Here is an 18,991-nt window from a genome sequence, read left to right as displayed (position 1 = left end):
AAGGTATTTGTTTGACGCCAACAATAACAGTTTTTTGCGGCCATGTTGTTGTTGTATATCTTCGCCGCCTATGTAAACGAACCTCTACCAACTCTTTAGAGTTCAACAAAAGGTTATCGTTCCCACAACCAGTATCGTGTTGTCATCCACCGTCTATGTAAACTGTAGTGTATACACAACTATTGTCTTTTCTTGCAGTCTCTGAGCTTTTGCACTCAACCGCTAGGGTCAATCCGTATAAATTCGGACAAAGTGAGAAATTCGGACAAAACATCCTAAATGCATTTTACGTCACACTAAACCTAGCCCCAGGCCTTCAGCGCCTACAGCGCTTTGATTATTATAAATTGGTTATGACACTTCAGCCAACTGTACTTTTTTGTGAAACTGCATGTGAAACTATTCAATATATTTTGGGAATGCAAGCATGTCAATTAATCTGCATGTAATAACATGTTGAACCTTTTCAATATGCCTTCCTTGTACCTAGGTCATTAAAACACAAATGGTCTTTGAACCTTATGTTTGTTTTGATAAAATGTGTATTTAATAATTGTAATATGAACAAAACTAGACCCTCTTTAAAGCTGCAAAATCGTACCTGTCTTTGGATTGTACAGTACTAAATGAAATTATGTCAAAGTAAAGAATGGGAACTACTGTTACCTCTTCTCCGACATGTGTGACTAGAATTATTGTATTGTTAACTGTTTCTAGAAAAATGTTTGTATTGTTATGTAAAAGCTATTAACTGTAAATTTTATGAAATGTGCTATAACATGCATATATAACAAGTACACTATGTACTGTATGGGGTGGGATGCCCTCGACCGAAACATAACTATTGACGAAGATAATAACATAAAATTATGTTGAACGGAAACCAAAAACTTGCTGTGAAGACTGAAATATATAATTGCCATTTAAGACTAAAGAAAACGCATTTGAAGATGCATTTTTGTGCTTAACGGAAGTAAATTAAATTACACATGTTTGAATGGTAATACTACATTAAATTGAGTGTTAACATTCGGGGGGTAAAAATTTATCACTAGGTAGGAAGTTATTGTGTATTTTTTATGTTCCGTGTACACCATTCATTCACTACACTTAAGTTTTATTGAAGTTTGACAAAGGCGTTTTAAGGTACCGTGTTTAATAGCTAAACAGTTAGATTTATGTAACATATATGGACACAACGATTTAAGTTGGAAATAAATGGCGTTATCAAAATGGCGGAGTACCGGTGTTTTGTCGCTTTCGCTCTTGGCGTTATTGTTCGTTATTTTGGCTATTTCCACGAACCAATGGGAACACTACAACGCCTTACCAGCCAGCGATAGCGTTTATGCAGGCATATGGCGTAAATGCTCGGGTGGCATGTGCAATTCGCGACCCTATTCAGGTAACAGTATGCCATGTATATATAATGTGTTCCAACAGTGGGCGTGTTTTAAAATAATAAATTACTATTAACATCTTATACATATATTTTCTACATATGCGTATATTCTTGTAAGAACAGTGGCAAAACTGATGTTTAATGGTTATCTTTATAAACAATGTTATAATAAAAACGTGTTCAATGTTCTGCGAAAGTAAAGTGTCTGTAATTTTCTTTTAAATCGACTCGATGGACAAGATATTAAATTATCATTAAAGCCACTGTCCAACGAATATAATTCAATTTATCTTTTAAAGCTTAAGTTCTAATTCAAGTAAATTATGTTGATTTAACTTAAAATCATATCATAACTATGAAATACTTTTAAAATAATCTGCGTTCGAACGAACACGAATAACGCACTCAATTTCATTTATTTGCATCACACGCTATATCATCTATAGAAAGTTTAGATTAATATTTCATCAATTCGTTTATAAGTGTCCGATCGTATGTGGTCGTTTTTGTTGTTGTTGTTTTGGTCGGTAAAAAATACACGAGAAACGTTTTCTATAAAGTTGATTGTTTTTGTTGTTAAAACATTTGGGGGTGTAAGCATGAAGCAGTTTTTTTCCGGTATGCGTAATATACCTCAGAAAATTGCCTTAAACCATTCTACTGTCCTCTTACAGACGACCTCGGTGCGGTTCGAGCTATGATGTTTCTGGGAATGTTTTCCATGCTGTCCACCATTGGCTTCCACGTCTTGTCCACGTACGTTTACAAGGACTTAGTGCTGCTTTACATCGCAGCGGTAGTGTCACCATTCATGGGAGGTAATTTGAGCATTTCATGGGAGGTAATTTGAACTAGACTACAAAATGTATTTCAAACTCATGTCAGCGGTTGCCAACCGTTTCATTTTAACACTTACAGAACGTTGTGTAGATCAAGTTTTAATTGAATCTTTTAACGAAATAAAAGTATGTACAACTAGTCAGATTCAATTATATTTTACGTTTGACCATCATTTTTACCCTCATTTCATGGTACAATATTGACAATTCAAATTAAAAATCCTCATTTGTTCTATCATATAGGGTGTTTTCATTTTTGTCCTATATTCAATGAAGCATCCTTTTCAGACGACTTCCAAAGTATGAACGACTACGAAGTATTGTATCTTGCGACATACTAAACTCGTTTCCGCGACTAACTAAGTATTTTCCACGACTTAGTTTCGCGGCGTATTATGTGGAAAGATATGCTAAGTCGCAGAAACGACTATAATAAAAACATGCACATGTTAGATATGCGCCAACGTATTTACCAAAGGCCATCAATTGAAGTAACTGTGATTTTAATGAAATTTACTAACATTCACTCCTATATATGGGCCCGTTCAGCGAACTATCAACCTAAAACCATGATTGATTTTGGCATCAACCGTAACTACGTTAAATTACATTTAAAGGGTCAATGGCATCTCTTGCTCGGTGTTCCGTCTGTTGACGATCGCTGACTACAGCGACCTTTTCTTACATTACCAGCATAATTTAGAAGTGTTAACATGAGAGAACAACACGTAAACTCGCCATTTCCGTGATGCTTTTTGCTGTCATTCGGAACCATGCAATATCCTATAAGGGTCGATTTAACAATTTTAGAAGCTTTATAATATGCTTTCCGATTATGCCGACAGCGAATGGTGCTAGAAGGAACACAGACAACGGTTTCCTCTGGTTAAAAAAGTGTATTATACGATCCTTATTTTATAGTATATTTTTGCAATGTGTTTCCCTGATGTCATTTAATTGTATTGCATCAAGTGAAAAATACATTCTTAATCAGACAGTTAAGCTTATTGCAACGAAGCAAGCGATTTTTTTCACAATTATATTACTTTATACATTTATCACTTTCAATAATTATTTGTTTGAACCACGAATCTCTCATTCCAGGCATGTTTCTGATGATAGCGTTCGCAGTTTACGCAGACGACATTAAGTTAACCCAAAACTCAGCTTACGGTTCCAGTTTCGCACTTACAGTTATCTCGTGGTTCCTCGCGTGGTTCATAACCGGTTTGACAGCGTATGAACACATCAAGAACTTTTTTTCGGTGGCAACCTATCAAGAGGAGAGACGAGTACTCGGAGCATCAGGATCATTAAACGCCATCTGATAACTGATAAATTATTTGGTGCATGTCTGAGTACAATACAAACAACATAGTTTCTTTCCCATCTTATGAGATGGAACATTAAAATGGGTATCATGCAATATAGTAAGACTTCATTTATGTCCTATTTTTAGCGTACACATTGTTTGAGTATAACTTTAATTACAGTGCATCGCGTCTGTTGAATCTTGGATGTAATGCCTTATTTTCAGACATTGGTCATCAGCCAATGGATCACTCAATTGTTTATATTTAGCAAAAAAAGCTAATATATTCATATCTACGGTGGCATAGAGGTGACATTTACTTCTCTTTTTTTAAATTGCTCAACTCTTTTGTTCTATCTCGTGGCCACGAGTTAGCTATGTCGTGGCCACGAGATAGAAAAAAGAGGAGTGCAAAACTAAATAAAAGCGGCGAACAATTAAACAAGAGATATCTTTTTTTTTAAAGATATACGGCGGCGATTGTGGTTGGAGTTGGTGAAAGGTAAAGAGTTCAATGAATGAGATCAAGGATAGCGAATGTCTTTTTTTGTGCAGTTCTTAGCTGCATCACACGCAGTACGGGATGTTACGCGGAGTTTTTGCGGCTTATTTTACATTATTACATATTGCTGGTCATAAACCTTTAGATACAAAACAGAAAACCAAATGAATAATGGAAGTGAAATTAAAACATATGAGTAAACCGGCCACACGCGAAATATGCGTACATATTTTAAATATTTATACGCGCGTTTTTCGAACAAACCTGTTTTAGTGGTTTGTCGGGCATTGCTATTTGATTCGAGTATTAACAGTATCGAGAATCATCGCGCTCATGCTTAATACATTAGTCAATATGGAAGAATAATTCTTGTTAAATTAATTAAAAATAATATTTATCATGGTATTGTTGAAAACATATTAAGAATCTATTATTGACATACCATCATTATACCGCTGGATATCTTTATTTAACATCTTTCTGGTCTAAAGAAAATTCCAGTTCACATAGTTCACGCTATAGCGTCTTTATTATATAACGATTATTTTACTGGCCGCGAACGGTCAATAAGGTAGTCGTAAAGATACAGCGATGACCTGTATATAAACTCTGACATTCACACACACTAACCGCGAACTGACGAAGGTGTAGAATCTATGCACAAATTGTATTGATGCGAAGAGTTGAGTGTAAAACTGTTCTATTTATCATACCTTTTCATAAGAGATAAAATTGTTTCATGCTGAACACGCAGTAAAACAGTGTTAGAAAGACGCGGCCATGTTTCCAATGTTCTGGTGGTATTCTCAAATCTGCCAATGTACTAAATGAAGTGTATTCATTCGTGGGTAGCCGCGGGCATTTTTATGAATGTAACCTAAAGGTCACTTCAGGTCAAAAGTGACGTTAAACAGCTACGCCGAAAAAAGAGCGTAGCTTCTCTTTATTAAATTGCTGTCCTCTTTTTTCTATCTCGTGGCCACGAGTTAGCTATGTCGTGGCCACGAGATAGAAATAAGAGGAGTGCAAAACTTAATAAAAGCGGCGTACAATTAAAAAAAGAGCGGTGCAGTAAATAAAGGCAGAGTGCATTAAACATTACTACTAATACTACTACAACTACTACTACGACAAATACTACTACTACTTCTACTACTACTACTACTACTACTACTACTACTACTACTACTACTACTACTACTACTACTACTACTGCTATTACTTTTACTATTACTACTACAACTACTGCGATTACCACTTCGACGAAGACGACGGACGACCAACGGTCGACCGACGACTGACCGATGGACGACGACCGACGGAAAACCGAGGGACGACTGATGGACGACCAACGGACGAACGATGTTTGGACGAGGGACGACCGACGGACGACGCCGGATGGACGACCGACGGACGACCATAGGACGGACGATGGACGACCGACGGACGATGGACGACCGACGGACGACGCCGGATGGACGACCGACCGACCACGACCGGAGGACGACCGATGTACGACCGATGGACGACCGACATACGACCGACTGACGACCGGACGACGACCGAGGGACGAAGACGACGACTACGAATACTACTACGACGACGACTACTTCTACTTCTACTACTACTATTACTACTACTACTACTACTACTACTACTACTACTACTACTACTACTACTACTACTACTACTACTACTACTACTACTACTACTACTACTACTACTAGCAACAGCAGCAGTAGCAGTAGTAATAGTAGGAGGAGGAGAAGGAGGAGGAGCAGTAAGAGCAGTAGCGATAGTAGTTATAGTTGTAGTAGTAGTGGTTGTAGTAGTAGTAGTAGTAGTAGTAGTAGTAGTAGTAGTAGTAGTAGTAGTAGTAGTAGTAGTTGTTGTTGTTGTTGTTGTTGTTTTTGTTGTAGTAGTAGTAGTAGTAGTGGAAGTAGTAGTAGCTATATATATGCGTACAGAATATTTACACATGTTATTTGATTGGCTGATTAACTCGGAATCTCGAGATAGCGAAAATTCTCTCCTTTTTTTTTAATGCACTGCCTTTATTTACTGCACCGCTCTTTTTTTAGTTGCACTCCGCTTTTATTTAGTTTTGCACTCCTCTTTTTTCTATCTCGTGGCCACGAGTAAGCTATGTCGTGGCCACGAGATAAAAAAAAGAGGAGAGCAATTTAAAAAAAGAGAAGTGAATGTCACCCCTATGTCACCGTACATATCTACACGGTATAATTGAAGTTTAATTGTGTTTTCTTACTACTCTCGTTTGATTACAAAAAATTCACTTAAACGGAATAAACTAGAACAACCACTAACGGTAATCAATACTCCAACATACTACCCTGAAACATACCCATATAATAATGTATTATATAAACTGCATAAAGGGACAAACATGGGCTTACAATTCAATTAGGGGTTTATCAACGATGACATTAGCATATTTATGTACCATTGACATTTAATGTGTACGTTTACATGTACAGGTGACTTAATAGTGGAAATGAGTGTCTTCAAAATAAACTGATGTTAATTTTTAAAAGCGTTTGCAGCATTCAAAAGTAACGGATCAAAATATGAATTCCAACACGAATTGACTTAAAATATTGACTTTAATATATTACTTAAATGTACATATTTGTTGTTGTTTTTGTAACAAACTCTCATACATAGGAAAACATTTGTTCATATCTCTTTTCAAATACTTGAATAAATGAGAATAATATAGCTCGAAGACGCCATATGTTAGCATCAAAAAAAAATTCAATCTCTACATCGAAATTTGATCTTGATCTTATATACAGTTGTCTGGTTATTGTTTGTTTCACATTTCCGCACATAAGATAACATACATACAGAGGGAAACATGTGTGCCAATCTGTTTTGAAATACTTAAGTAAACTAGGCTTAAGCGTTCTTGAGTTATCATCCGGAAACCATTTTACTATTTCAGGTCACCGTGACCTTTGACCTAGTGACCTGAAAATCAATAGGGGCCATCTGCGAGTCATGATCAATGTACCCATGTAGTTTCATGATCCTAGGCCTAAGCGTTCTTGAGTTATCAACCGGAAACAATCTGGTGGACGAACATACGGACATGCGGACATACGGACACACGGACGTACGGACATACGGACATACGGACGGACGGACCGACATGAGCAAAACAATATACCCCCTCTTCTTTGAAGGGGGGCATAATAAGAAAAATAGCTGACGCCATGTTAGACGCCCTATTTTAGCATCAAAAATACGAGTTTTCAACCTGCAACTTTAAACTTGGGCCTTGATGTTAAAGACAGCTGTTCGTCACATATCTTCGCATATGGGATAACATTTTCGCCAAATGTAACCAGTCACAAAAAAATTCTATTTAAAAGTTGTCTCCCTTGTGTGCATAGTTGTTTTTAGCCTATTTTCTTTCCTGTACATTGAATCTGTTGGGCAATTTTTCTTTCCCGCTCTGGCAGTAGTATTTCATGGGTTGAGCTGGAAGGACATGTTTTTTCAAATGTAATTTAAGAGCCGTGCTTCTTTGAGGTTAGTATAAGTCTCTTGGTTGCAATAGTGTTTTTATAAAGATTGTGGCTAATTGATTTGTGTTGTACAAGTAATTATCTAATATATTGGGCATTTATATTAATTTGTAATGTGTTTCCGCGACTTGGCAAAATGGCAGCACTTCTCAGAATTGCTCTTTCCTATCTTAGTCACTATTTCTGTATGCTTTATTAGCACATGCATTTAACTTGCAGAGCTTAACATCTGCACGGAGAATCCTGTGTGTAAGATCAGTGTGTGAGGGTAAAGCAGCCATTCCATAAATGGTAAAACAATATTGAAATATTGTTAAAGTCATGAATGTATTATAAAAGCGGATATGTATGTTTTATATTGATCATTATATGGTTTTCTATGCAACTTTGTATAAAAGCCACTAGATGACCATCATAGTATTATGTATGTTATTTTACTATAATTTGTGTTATTATTAATTTCAGGTTGTCTTCATATCTGGAATTCAACATTGAATATTTAATATGTAGCATCATAATAAAGTATAAAACAACCTTATAAAAGGTTTACATGTCTTAAATCTTCCTGAACATTAACGAACCCGCACTTGTGGAACAATATAATTAAGTATAATTAATATATAAATACCACCAGTGTTACAAAATGGCGCCCAACGTGTGTTTTTAACAGAATTTAAATTTTAAGACATTTTAAGTGCTACTTTGTGCTAAACTATTTTTTCAACTATTGTCGACATATTGCAAAATGTGATCGACGAGGGCATCGAGTTTCGGCTTCGGGAGGAGCAGGAGCCGCTCGGGTTGGCAGACCAGATATCGTATGTACATGTACTGTACATGGGGTTGCTGTTCGTTGCTGTTCCATCTGCAGATGTTTGTACTTCACCTGGACGTTTTGGTGCAGTTTTAAGTGGCCATTGTGCTGCCACTTTTGTTTCAAGTTTCCAGTTATACTGGTTGGACTATTTTGTGGGTATTTTGCCCTCATAACGCAAATCTTCGAGACCGTCATCCTGCTCGTTAGATCTTCACGGAAGATGGGAACAATTAACATTTCAAATTTCCATTAATGTGAACATTGAACTATTGAACAATTGTGCATCTAGTGGCTGAAACAAATTGTGTACAGTATCCAGGTCAACTGAGCGTGAGTAGAGTTTTTGTATGAAAGGTTCACTTGCATAATATATTAATATTTGGTGATGGAATATCTCTATTTTAATATAAAACCTAGTTAATTACTAATATTGCATTTAATTCTGTAGAAATGCTGCTATTGTCTTTAAAATATGTTAATTTTTTAATTCACGGTGTATTGAGAAAGTAAAACTATTGGCAACCTTCCAGTGTTGGTGTCTGTTTTTTTCATGGAAATTGCTCACCTTTTGTATACAAAGTCTTAAAACTGGATCAATCCTGTTTGACAGTGATTTAATCTTGTGTTATACTTTTACAAGGTGTTTGATTGCTTGATAATTTTGGTGTTTTGTGACATCACATAATTTCTTACATTTCATTGGTTGACTTTATGAATGGCATTCACTGACCAGTCTTTTGTAGTAGTAATTCCTTTTAGGGAATACACAGATAGTAAAACTGTGTTTTGGTTGTACAATGTACATGAATGGTAGTAGTTTTGTGTAGTGTAGACATGATGCATAGGTTCTTGTAGTATTGCTGTGTGGATTACAAGGTAAGTGAAACAGAAAAAAATTAAATTGAAATATTGGTTGAATAATTAAATCAGTGACCGAAAAAAAAAATATCAATAATAATAATAATAAATAATAATTGTTGTGGCATAAGGCATGAATGTAGGTGTTGCTATATGCACAACAACAACAGTAGTCATCAACAACAACAACAGTAGTCATCAACAACAACAGTAGTCATCAACAACAACAGTAGTCATCAACAACAACAACAACAATGATCATCAACAACAACAACAATAGTGATCAACAACAACAACAATAGTAGTCAACAATAATAAACAACAGTAACAACAATACGTCAAATATTAAACAATTATTCGCAATTTGTTTTATTATTATGGCATTTAATGTGGTTGATTTAAATCTGAATTTGAAAAATATTTGATATAGTTTGTACTTGGATGTTTATTGTGACATTCATTACCATTGATTGGAATTGAACTTGCATGTGGAAGGGAAATAGTTATTTTGCATTTGAGTTGAAGTGTGATGTTTGTATTTGAAGCATTTAAGTGGGTACAAACTGGAATAAGGGAATTGGAGTGGAAATAATTTCAAGTTGAATACTGTGTTCAATTATTTTATATTGTGATGTGTTATTGACATTACACACATTCAACAGAAATAAATTACACATTGTATTATGCAAACAACTTGTGTGTGTACAGTGAAATAAAGTGTCTTGAAGTAGCATATTTGGACATTGTTGTGTCGTAATAAATATGTGCCTGTGTATGAACAATATAGTGTGAAATTGACAATTATTTGGCGTGAACATTCAAAGCGAATCGTGTTCTTGAAAAGTGTTGAATCGTGAAGTTGTGTTTTATTGTGAACAGCTCAAATGACACTGGCGTAATGTGTTTTGAGATTGAATTTTTTTAATTTGTAGTACATGGGTAACTGGATTTCAACCTCAAGTGACAATTGTATGGTGTTTATTGAGTATATGTTATACCAATAATCAATAAATGTTATGTGAACATTTATTTAGTTTTATGATGTGTAATTTATATGAGTTTGCTGTATGTGGTGACTTGAGGAGGTAGTGAAGTGATATTCAATTTTTTTATTGAAGTCTAGTAATAGTAGAAACATGTCTAGCGAGGATTTGAAGTCAAATGAAGCATCTGGTGGTACTGAAGTTACCGCTGCTTAATTAAAATTATTGAAAGCTTTTGAAGAGCTTCATATTGATACAGAGTTTGAGACAGCTGCCGACTTAGCTACTTTTATGCACAATTTTAGTGTAGTAAAGCCAAAAACAAAGTCTAATGTGATTATAAAACAAGACCCTGTACATACTGATAACGAAAGTAATGTTCATGGGGGACAGTTTGCATCCTTTAATTTCCCTAAAATACAAAATTTTAGTGGGGAACAAAATAAGGGAGAAGTTTCTTGGCCATGTTTTAAATTTGAAGTTGATTCTCTATTTGCTGAAGGATTGTTCAGTCAAGAACAAATATTACATGGTATACGAAAGGCTGCCAAAGGAAACGCAGCAGAAAGTCGTGGGAGGCTAGGTGTTGGAGTGAATCTTCAACAAGTTTTGATTAAATTAGAAAGTGTATATGGTGACATTGAAAGTAAGGAAGTTATTCTAAGAAGTTTGTATAGTTGTACACAAAACCCCAATGAATCGGTGTCATCTTTTGCATCGAGAGTGGAAGATCTTTTTGATAAAGCTGTGGGTGTAGGTGGTGTTAAAAAGAATGATTTTGATATTTTGAAAGGTGTTTTATACCAAGGTTTGAGAAAAGAGTTGAAACACATGGCAGCATACAAACATGATACTGTGAATAATTATGATACCTTTAAAATTGAGCTGCGAAAATTAGAATTGGATTTGATTGATGAAAAGAATAGTGAAACAAAACCTTGTAAACCAGTAGTAACACCTGAAACTTCTGAGATTAATGAAATCAAGAACCTTTTGAAAAAATTAAATGAACGCATAGATAAAATTGAAAATGAAAAATCAGGTAAGTATGAGCATGTTCAGTACAGACCCTATACCAGTAGAGGTGAGAGGCGAGGACAGTTTTATCCCAATAGAGGGGAAAGGCGGGGTTTCCGAAGTCAGGTAGGTAGATATTTTCGACCCTCTAGGCCAACCTCCAGTTTTACGTTTGCCAGATCCTGTCATAAATGTGGACAAACTGGACATTTTCAAGCTCAGTGCCCAAACAAGACTGTGCTCCAGTTAGGGGATCGAACCTGAGCACGAAATCTATGAAAGATCCCACATTAGTAGGGGAGATCAGCGAGGTAAGTATAGTGTTAAGTAACATCAATACCAGAGCATTGTTAGACACTGGATCTTGTGTAAGTCATTTCAGAAAGTTTGTACAACAATAATTTTAAAAACATCAGCTTGGAGCCATTGAATGATTTACTTAACATTGAATGTGCTGATGGTAATCAGTTGCCATATTTTGGTTGTGTTGAACTTGAAGTACACACTTGTGAAGGACTTGAGAGTTCGAAACCAAGTTATTGTTTATTTTTAGTGTCACCCGACACAAAATATTCTTCAAAAGTACCAGTTATTCTGGGAACCAATATTTTGAACAGATTGTTGGAAGAATGTCATGATACATTTGGTGAACAGTATTTACAGAAAGCTAAGTTACATACATCATGGTATTTGAGCTTTAGAGCTATTTCATTGAGAGAAAAGTATTTGAAAAGAAACAATGGCAGAGTTGCAATTGTAAGACGTTTGAACAGAGAGACTATTTTGTTGAAGCCAAATGAAGTAAGAAATTTTAAATGTTATACAGATAAACACATTGCTTATCCATCTTCAAGTGTTATAACTGTAGCTTGTACTGATGCACACATTCCAGATTTCATTGATGTTACACCTTCTGTGAATGTGTTTGAAGTTGGTAAATACAATGAAATATTTGTCACATTGTCAAATTTGACAACAAACACAGTTGCCATTCAACCTAAAGCAATTTTAGGGGAGTTACAACCTGTAACCATAGCAACGGAAATTACAAATGTGAAAGAAAGTGATTTAGATTACAAAAGATCAGAAATTGTTCACAATATTGTGATTGAAAATAATGATCTACTTACTGCTGAACAAATTGTTGAAATAAAAACTTTGTTGTTAAAACATAAAGATATTTTTCAACAAGTGATACAGATATCGGTCAATGTTCAGAAACTACACACCGAATTGACTTGACGAATGACACACCTTTTAAATTGCGTCATAGGCGTATACCGCCTGGCATGGTTGACGAAGTGCGGGAGCACTTAGAACAATTACACTCATGTGGTGTAATAAGACCATCAAAGTCACCATTTGCTTCACCAATTGTTTTGGTTAGGAAACGCAATGGGAAATGTGTGTCGATTACAGAACTTTGAATGAAAGAACAATAAAAGACTCTTATGCTTTGCCAAGACTTGAAGAAATATTTGATTGTTTAAATGGTGCTCAATACTTTACTACTTTGGACATGAAGTCAGGCTATCACCAAATTGAAATAGAAGAATCACATGAACAAATAACAGCATTTACTTTAGGACCATTTGGACTTTGGGAGTTTAATAAAATGGCTTTTGGTTTGACGAATTCGCCTGCCACATATCAGAGAGCAATGACTGAATGTCTTGGTGATTTAAACATGAAAATTTGTGTCGTTTTTATTGACGATATTATTATTTATAGAAAAACTTACAAAGAACATTTGGATAATATAGAACAAGTATTTGAAAGTTTAAAATCTTGGAATTTGAAGCTTGCACCTGAAAAGTGTAATTTTTTTAGAAAGAATGTATCTTTTCTGGGTCATGTTGTGGGCAGTGATGGAGTAAAAACTGACCCTGAAAAAATTGATAAAGTTAGTAAGTGGCCAACACCTACAAATCCAGATGAACTTCGAAGTTTCCTTGCTTTTGCAGGATATTATCGTCGTTTTGTAAAAGATTTCAGCACCATTACACGTTGTTTGGCGGATTTACTTCCACCCACTAATGAAAAAAAAGGGAAATTGAAGTCTAAAAAAGAATGGCAATGGGGTGCAGATCACCAGAAAAGTTTTGAACTTTTGAAAGGTATTTTAACTTCTTCGCCTGTATTGGCATATCCCAATTTTAAACTTCCTTTTAAATTGCATACTGATGCTTCTTCCAAAGGACTTGGTGCAATTTTATATCAAGAACAAGATGGGCTCAAACGCGTAATTTCATACGCTAGTAGATCTTTGTCCCCATCTGAAAAAAACTACTCAGCTTTTAAATTAGAGTTTTTAGCTCTAAAATGGACAGTAACAGAAAAGTTTTCTGATTACTTGACCAACAATCACTTTCGTGTGTTAACAGATAATAATCCGTTAACATATATTTTAACAACTGCTTAATTAGATGCTACTGGCCAACGTTGGGTATCAGCATTAAGTTCTTTTTCTTTTGACATTCAATACCGTAGAGGTATAAATAACAAAGATGCGGGTGCTATGAGCCGTTATCCATATTCTCAACTGGAGTCAGGTAAGTATTCAATGGACACTGATGTAGTGAACGCAATATGTGGTTGTATTTCACCACCTTTTGTAGAACTACTGCCATCAATGAATGTCAATATTGTTGAAATTACTGAAAATCCTGGAAAGCCAATGGCTCAAATTGAACTAAGAGAAATTAGAAAACAACAAAGAATGGATCCTTTGATTGACAAATGGAGAATAGCCACCATCGATAAAATAATTCCACAATGTTTTTCCAGAGAAGACCAAATAATGAAAAAGCAATTTAGTAATTTTTTCATTAAACGAGGAATCTTATTTAGAAAGATTAGGGAAAATGATGAAACTGTTGAACAATTAGTTTTACCTATAGTTTATAGGCAACAAGTTCTTTGTGGTCTACACACGGATGTTGGTCATTCCGGAAAAGACAGAACAGCACGTTTGCTGCGAGAGCGTTTTAACTGGCCATTTATGTTAACTGATGTTGAAAACTGGATTTTAAATTGTGACCGATGTTTGAGAAGAAAAACCTCAACGAACATCAGAGCTCCATTGATAAATGTTAATACCACATATCTTTTGGAGTTAGTTTGCTTTGATTTTCTGAGTGTTGAACCTTGTAAGGGTGGATATTCAAATATTTTGGTTATTACTGATCATTTTACTAAGTTTGCCATGGCTATACCAACAAAAAACCAAACTGCAAAAACTACTGCAGAAATATTCTATAATAATTTCATTGTGCACTATGGTATACCTACAAGGTTACATAGTGACCAAGGTGCCAACTTTGAATCTGAAATCATTAAAGAATTGTGTACAATTGGAAACATTAAAAAATCACATACTTCTGTTTATCATCCACAAGGAAACTCTGGTCCAGAGCGATTCATCCGTACACTTTTAGACATGCTTGGAACATTGGAAAATTCAGAAAAACAAAATTGGAAGAAATATGTAAACTCTTTAGTATATAGCTATAATTGCATACCTCATGAGTCCACTAAATTGTCTCCCTTTGAAGTGATGTTTGGTCGTAAACCAAAATTGTTTATTGATGCTGTTTTTGAGAAAGCAAACCCTGATTCAAATCAGAAAAGTTTTTCAGAATATATTGCGGATTTGCAATGTAGAATGCAGAAAACCAGGGATATTGTTGAAAAACACATTGATAAAGCAAAATTTAAACAAAAGTCAGTGTATGACAGGAAAGCTAAAGCAGCTAAACTTGAAGTAGGAGACAGAGTTTTGGTCAAGATACTTGCTTTCAAAGGAAAACATAAGATATCAGACAAATTTGAAGAAGAACTTTATACTGTAATTGAACAAATTAATGATAATGTGCCAGTTTATAAAGTTCAGGGCTTAGAAACAAAAAGTATAAAAACTCTACATCAAAATCATTTGCATTTGGTTGCAAATCAAGATGAAGAAATCATTAGGATAAATGATTCTGCAGGACAGAAAGAACCGGTACCGGACGAGTATAAAGAAAATGTTTCTGTAAAAGAGAAACTTGATGGGGAAGAAAGTGACGTCACTGAGTCAGAAGATGAACTAGTGCAACTTGTATTTGGGGACGCCCAAACGAAGACCGTTGTTACGGATGATCAAGTTGTAGTTCATGTATCAGATAATGGACATACTGAATGTCCAAATACTGTCATTCAAGATGACAGTACATTTGAAAATGTTGAACATGTAGGAGTGACAAGTGAAGACCAAGATGGTGTAAATGTAGAAGAAAGCCCTGTTCTTACTGAAAATGTTGATGAGGTATTAGAACCAAGTACTGAAGAAAGGGAGAGTGTGCAAGTGAATGATGTAATCGAGTCATCGAATGAGGTTAGAGAGCGTGTTGAAGATCAAGATGGAAGAGAGATACCAAAACCTGCACCAAGAAGGTCAGACAGAGTAAGAAATGTCCCAGATAGGTATAAAGATTTTAAAATGTATGCATGTGTAAATATGCGAGAAAATTCATGGTTCACTATTCTCGAAGAGTTTATGAACAGTGAATTGATTGAAACAATGAGCCCAGCTATGGTAAAACGAATTATAAATAGTATTATGCAATAGATTTGCAAACTCACTGTGTAATAATGATATTGTATGTGAAATTTTGTTGTTGCTTTTCATGTGTGTATTATATTGTGGTTTTTTTACAATCGGTATGCATTGTGTTGCATCAAATAGCCAGATGTTTGATACATAATTTTATGTTATATTCTATGTTGTGTGTTTTATTTTGTTCTAAATATGTGTTAGTCTATGTGAGGACACATATTAAAAACAGAGGAGAGCTAAATGTGCTGGCTACATGGTAAGTATTAGTAGTCTGTATCTGTAGTATGTACAGATCTAGTTTTACGAGTTGTATATTTGTACTTGTATAGTTAGTTACTGTACAATTGAAGTGGTAATGTATTGTAAGTTGGTGTTATGCTTACTTTATTGTATTGGTATAGTACTGTATCATAGTAAGTTTGTATTTTCTTATGTAAGACAGACTATGTTATGTGACAGGGACAATTCTTGTGACATTTGACAAATATTATGGACATACACATGTTATGATGAGGACATCATTTCTGAGCTGGGGAAAGTGTGTAACCAGTCACTAATTCTATTTAAAAGTTGTCTCCCTTGTGTGCATAGTTGTTATTAGCCTATTTTCTTTCCTGTACATTGAATCTGTTGGGCAAGTTTTCTTTCCCGCTCTGGCAGTAGTATTTCATGGGTTGAGCTGGAAGGACATGTTTTTTAACCAGGTTTTCCGAAGGAAAAAACTGGTTATTAGATTGGCGAATGCGGGCGGGCTGGCTGGCTGGCGGGCTGGCTTGCGGGCGGGCGGAACAAGCTTGTCCGGGCCATAACTATGTCGTTCATTGTCAGATTTTAAAATCATTTGGCACATTTGTTCACCATCATTGGACGGTGTGTCGCGCGAAATAATTACGTCGATATCTCCAAGGTCAAGGTCACACATTGAGTTCAAAGGTCAAAAATGGCCATAAATTAGCTTGTCCTGGCCATAACTATGTCATTCATTGTGAGATTTTAAAATCATTTGGCACATTTGTTCACCATCATGGGACGGTGTGTCGCACGAAAGAATCACGTCAATATCTCTAATGTCAAGGTCGCCACGACTAAAAATAGATTTAAAAAAAAAATACAAAGGGGGTTAATTTTTTTTGTTCATTTCAAAAGTTCAGTTTGAGTTTTCTCCCTTTATCAGATTTTTTTTCACAATGAAAACCTGGTTTTGTGACAATTTTGTCCCTTGTTCAAATGTAATTTAAGAGCCGTGCTTCTTTGAGGTTAGTATAAGTCTCTTGGTTGCAATAGTGTTTTTATAAAGATTGTGGTTAATTGATTTGTGTTGTACAAGTAATTATCTAATATATTGGGCATTTATATTAATTTGTAATGTGTTTCCGCGACTTGGCAAAATGGCAGCACTTCTCAGAATTGCTCTTTCCTATCTTAGTCACTATTTATGTATGCTTTATTAGCACATGCATTTAACTTGCAGAGCTTAACATCTGCACGGAGAATCCTGTGTGTAAGATCAGTGTGTGAGGGTAAAGCAGCCATTCCATAAATGGTAAAACAATATTGAAATATTGTTAAAGTCATGAATGTATTATAAAAGCGGATATGTATGTTTTATATTGATCATTATATGGTTTTCTATTCAACTTTGTATAAAAGCCACTAGATGACCATCATATTATTATGTATGTTATTTTACTATAATTTGTGTTATTATTAATTTCAGGTTGTCTTCAAATCTGGAATTCAACATTGAATATTTAATATGTAGCACTATAATAAAGTATAAAACAACCTTATAAAAGGTTTACATGTCTTAAATCTTCCTGAACATGAACGAACCCGCACTTGTGGAACAATATAATTAAGTATAATTAATATATAAATACCACCAGTGTTACACAAATTATATGAAATCTTTCATATGTCGATATCATAGCTCCAACACATTAATTAATAGCAAAAAAAATCATTATTCGAGATTGATCTGTAAGTATTACCTTGGCCTTGACCTTTAATGCACGCAAAAGTTATAGCTATGATATCCATTAAATACTTCTTGTTAAACATGTTACGTTGCAATATGACCATTTCAATACTGAAGCCATTCGGAAAATGTAAGCTTAGGTGTGGTATTTTTTTAATACATAGTCCCAAACATTACAATTGGGAGGGCGGGTTCTATTGCCAGCTCAATTTCTACTATGTACAAATCTAAAGGATAAATTAGAGAAGCGGTTTATCTGATAATAACCAAATATATCATTGACATTGTACAATATACAAGCCAAGCAGGTCCTGAACGAATTTTGAGTTATTGTGTTTAATTTTGAAACTCATCAAGTCTGCTTCCCTCTGTCGCCCGTTAATTTAAATTACCACTCAACACAAAGTATAAAAGAATACTTCGGATATATCATTTCTTATAGACATACAAAAAAAGCATTACAATCGGTAAAATAAAAACGATTATGTAATTTTAAGTAGTATTGTGTCTAAAGATGTGAACACGTGTGAGTAAATCGAGAAAGTAAAATATGTTGATACCAAACAAATTTGCTTATGTATTCAATGTCGAAAAACAACATTATTAAACGTATTTTATTCAAACACATTGTGCGAAATCCAATAAGAGCCACTTTGTGCAAAAAAAAAGAGGAAATGTTCCAAAAGCGGTCAGCGTAGCTTCAAAACAGTCGGATCAGGAGCGCCACTTTCCTCTGTTAACCCTTTACCACTTAGAAACGTATTTAACCCTTTACCACTTAGATACGTATTTAAGTCACGCAAGGTGTCATGGCCCTAATAGTGGACATAATGACTCCTCATCAGAGTGTACGGATGCTGGGCTATATCTGGAGCTACACTGAGCAGATATGTCTTAATGTCCATTTTCGCATGTCGCGGCTTATATTTATCTATTTTAACGTCGTTTCGTGCATGAAAAGTGTTGCCATTTAAATATGCATGAAAATAAATATTATCTAATTAACCTACAAGTTAAGAACGATAGGCGTTGCGCCGTTGCGGGCGATGTCCCCGTCTAGACATCAGGAGATCCTCGGAATCGATCCCCATTCTTGGAGCGTTCTTAGGAATAACTCCAAGCACACCATGTACTGGTT

General features: G+C 35.1%; 1 protein-coding gene and 1 long non-coding RNA gene across 3 annotated transcripts; both read left to right on the top strand.

The window, feature by feature from the left end:
- Window positions 1–1,063: 1,063 nt before the first annotated feature.
- On the top strand, window positions 1,064–6,697 carry LOC127873275 (claudin domain-containing protein 2-like). Its single transcript, XM_052417055.1, has 3 exons — window positions 1,064–1,405; window positions 2,077–2,220; window positions 3,346–6,697. Exons 1-3 carry the CDS (start codon window positions 1,219–1,221, stop codon window positions 3,567–3,569), a joined length of 555 nt encoding a protein of 184 aa, XP_052273015.1. The 5' UTR covers window positions 1,064–1,218; the 3' UTR covers window positions 3,570–6,697.
- A 717-nt stretch (window positions 6,698–7,414) lies between these two features.
- LOC127874817 (uncharacterized) lies at window positions 7,415–17,586 on the top strand. Of its 2 annotated transcripts, XR_008047116.1 has the most exons (4): window positions 7,415–7,607; window positions 7,823–7,894; window positions 8,069–8,750; window positions 17,347–17,586. It is a non-coding gene; the product is annotated as an uncharacterized LOC127874817 (long non-coding RNA). The 2 variants fall into 2 exon arrangements; XR_008047115.1 differs by lacking the exon at window positions 7,415–7,607 and having other exon boundaries at window positions 7,633–7,894.
- Window positions 17,587–18,991: the final 1,405 nt, after the last annotated feature.

Source organism: Dreissena polymorpha, chromosome 3, assembly GCF_020536995.1.
Source record: "Dreissena polymorpha isolate Duluth1 chromosome 3, UMN_Dpol_1.0, whole genome shotgun sequence".
Lineage (NCBI taxonomy): Eukaryota > Metazoa > Mollusca > Bivalvia > Myida > Dreissenidae > Dreissena > Dreissena polymorpha.
The sequence above is the reverse complement of the archived record's forward strand: the minus strand, read 5'-3'. Positions and strand labels throughout refer to the sequence as shown.

Bases quoted from the DNA above. Each gene is read 5' to 3' on its own strand.
- LOC127873275 (XM_052417055.1), top strand. From the start codon at position 1,219: ATGGCGTTATCAAAATGGCGGAGTACCGGTGTTTTGTCGCTTTCGCTC. The intron at 1,406-2,076 runs GTAACAGTATGC...GTCCTCTTACAG, and splicing joins CAATTCGCGACCCTATTCAG to ACGACCTCGGTGCGGTTCGA. The intron at 2,221-3,345 runs GTAATTTGAGCA...CTCTCATTCCAG, and splicing joins AGTGTCACCATTCATGGGAG to GCATGTTTCTGATGATAGCG.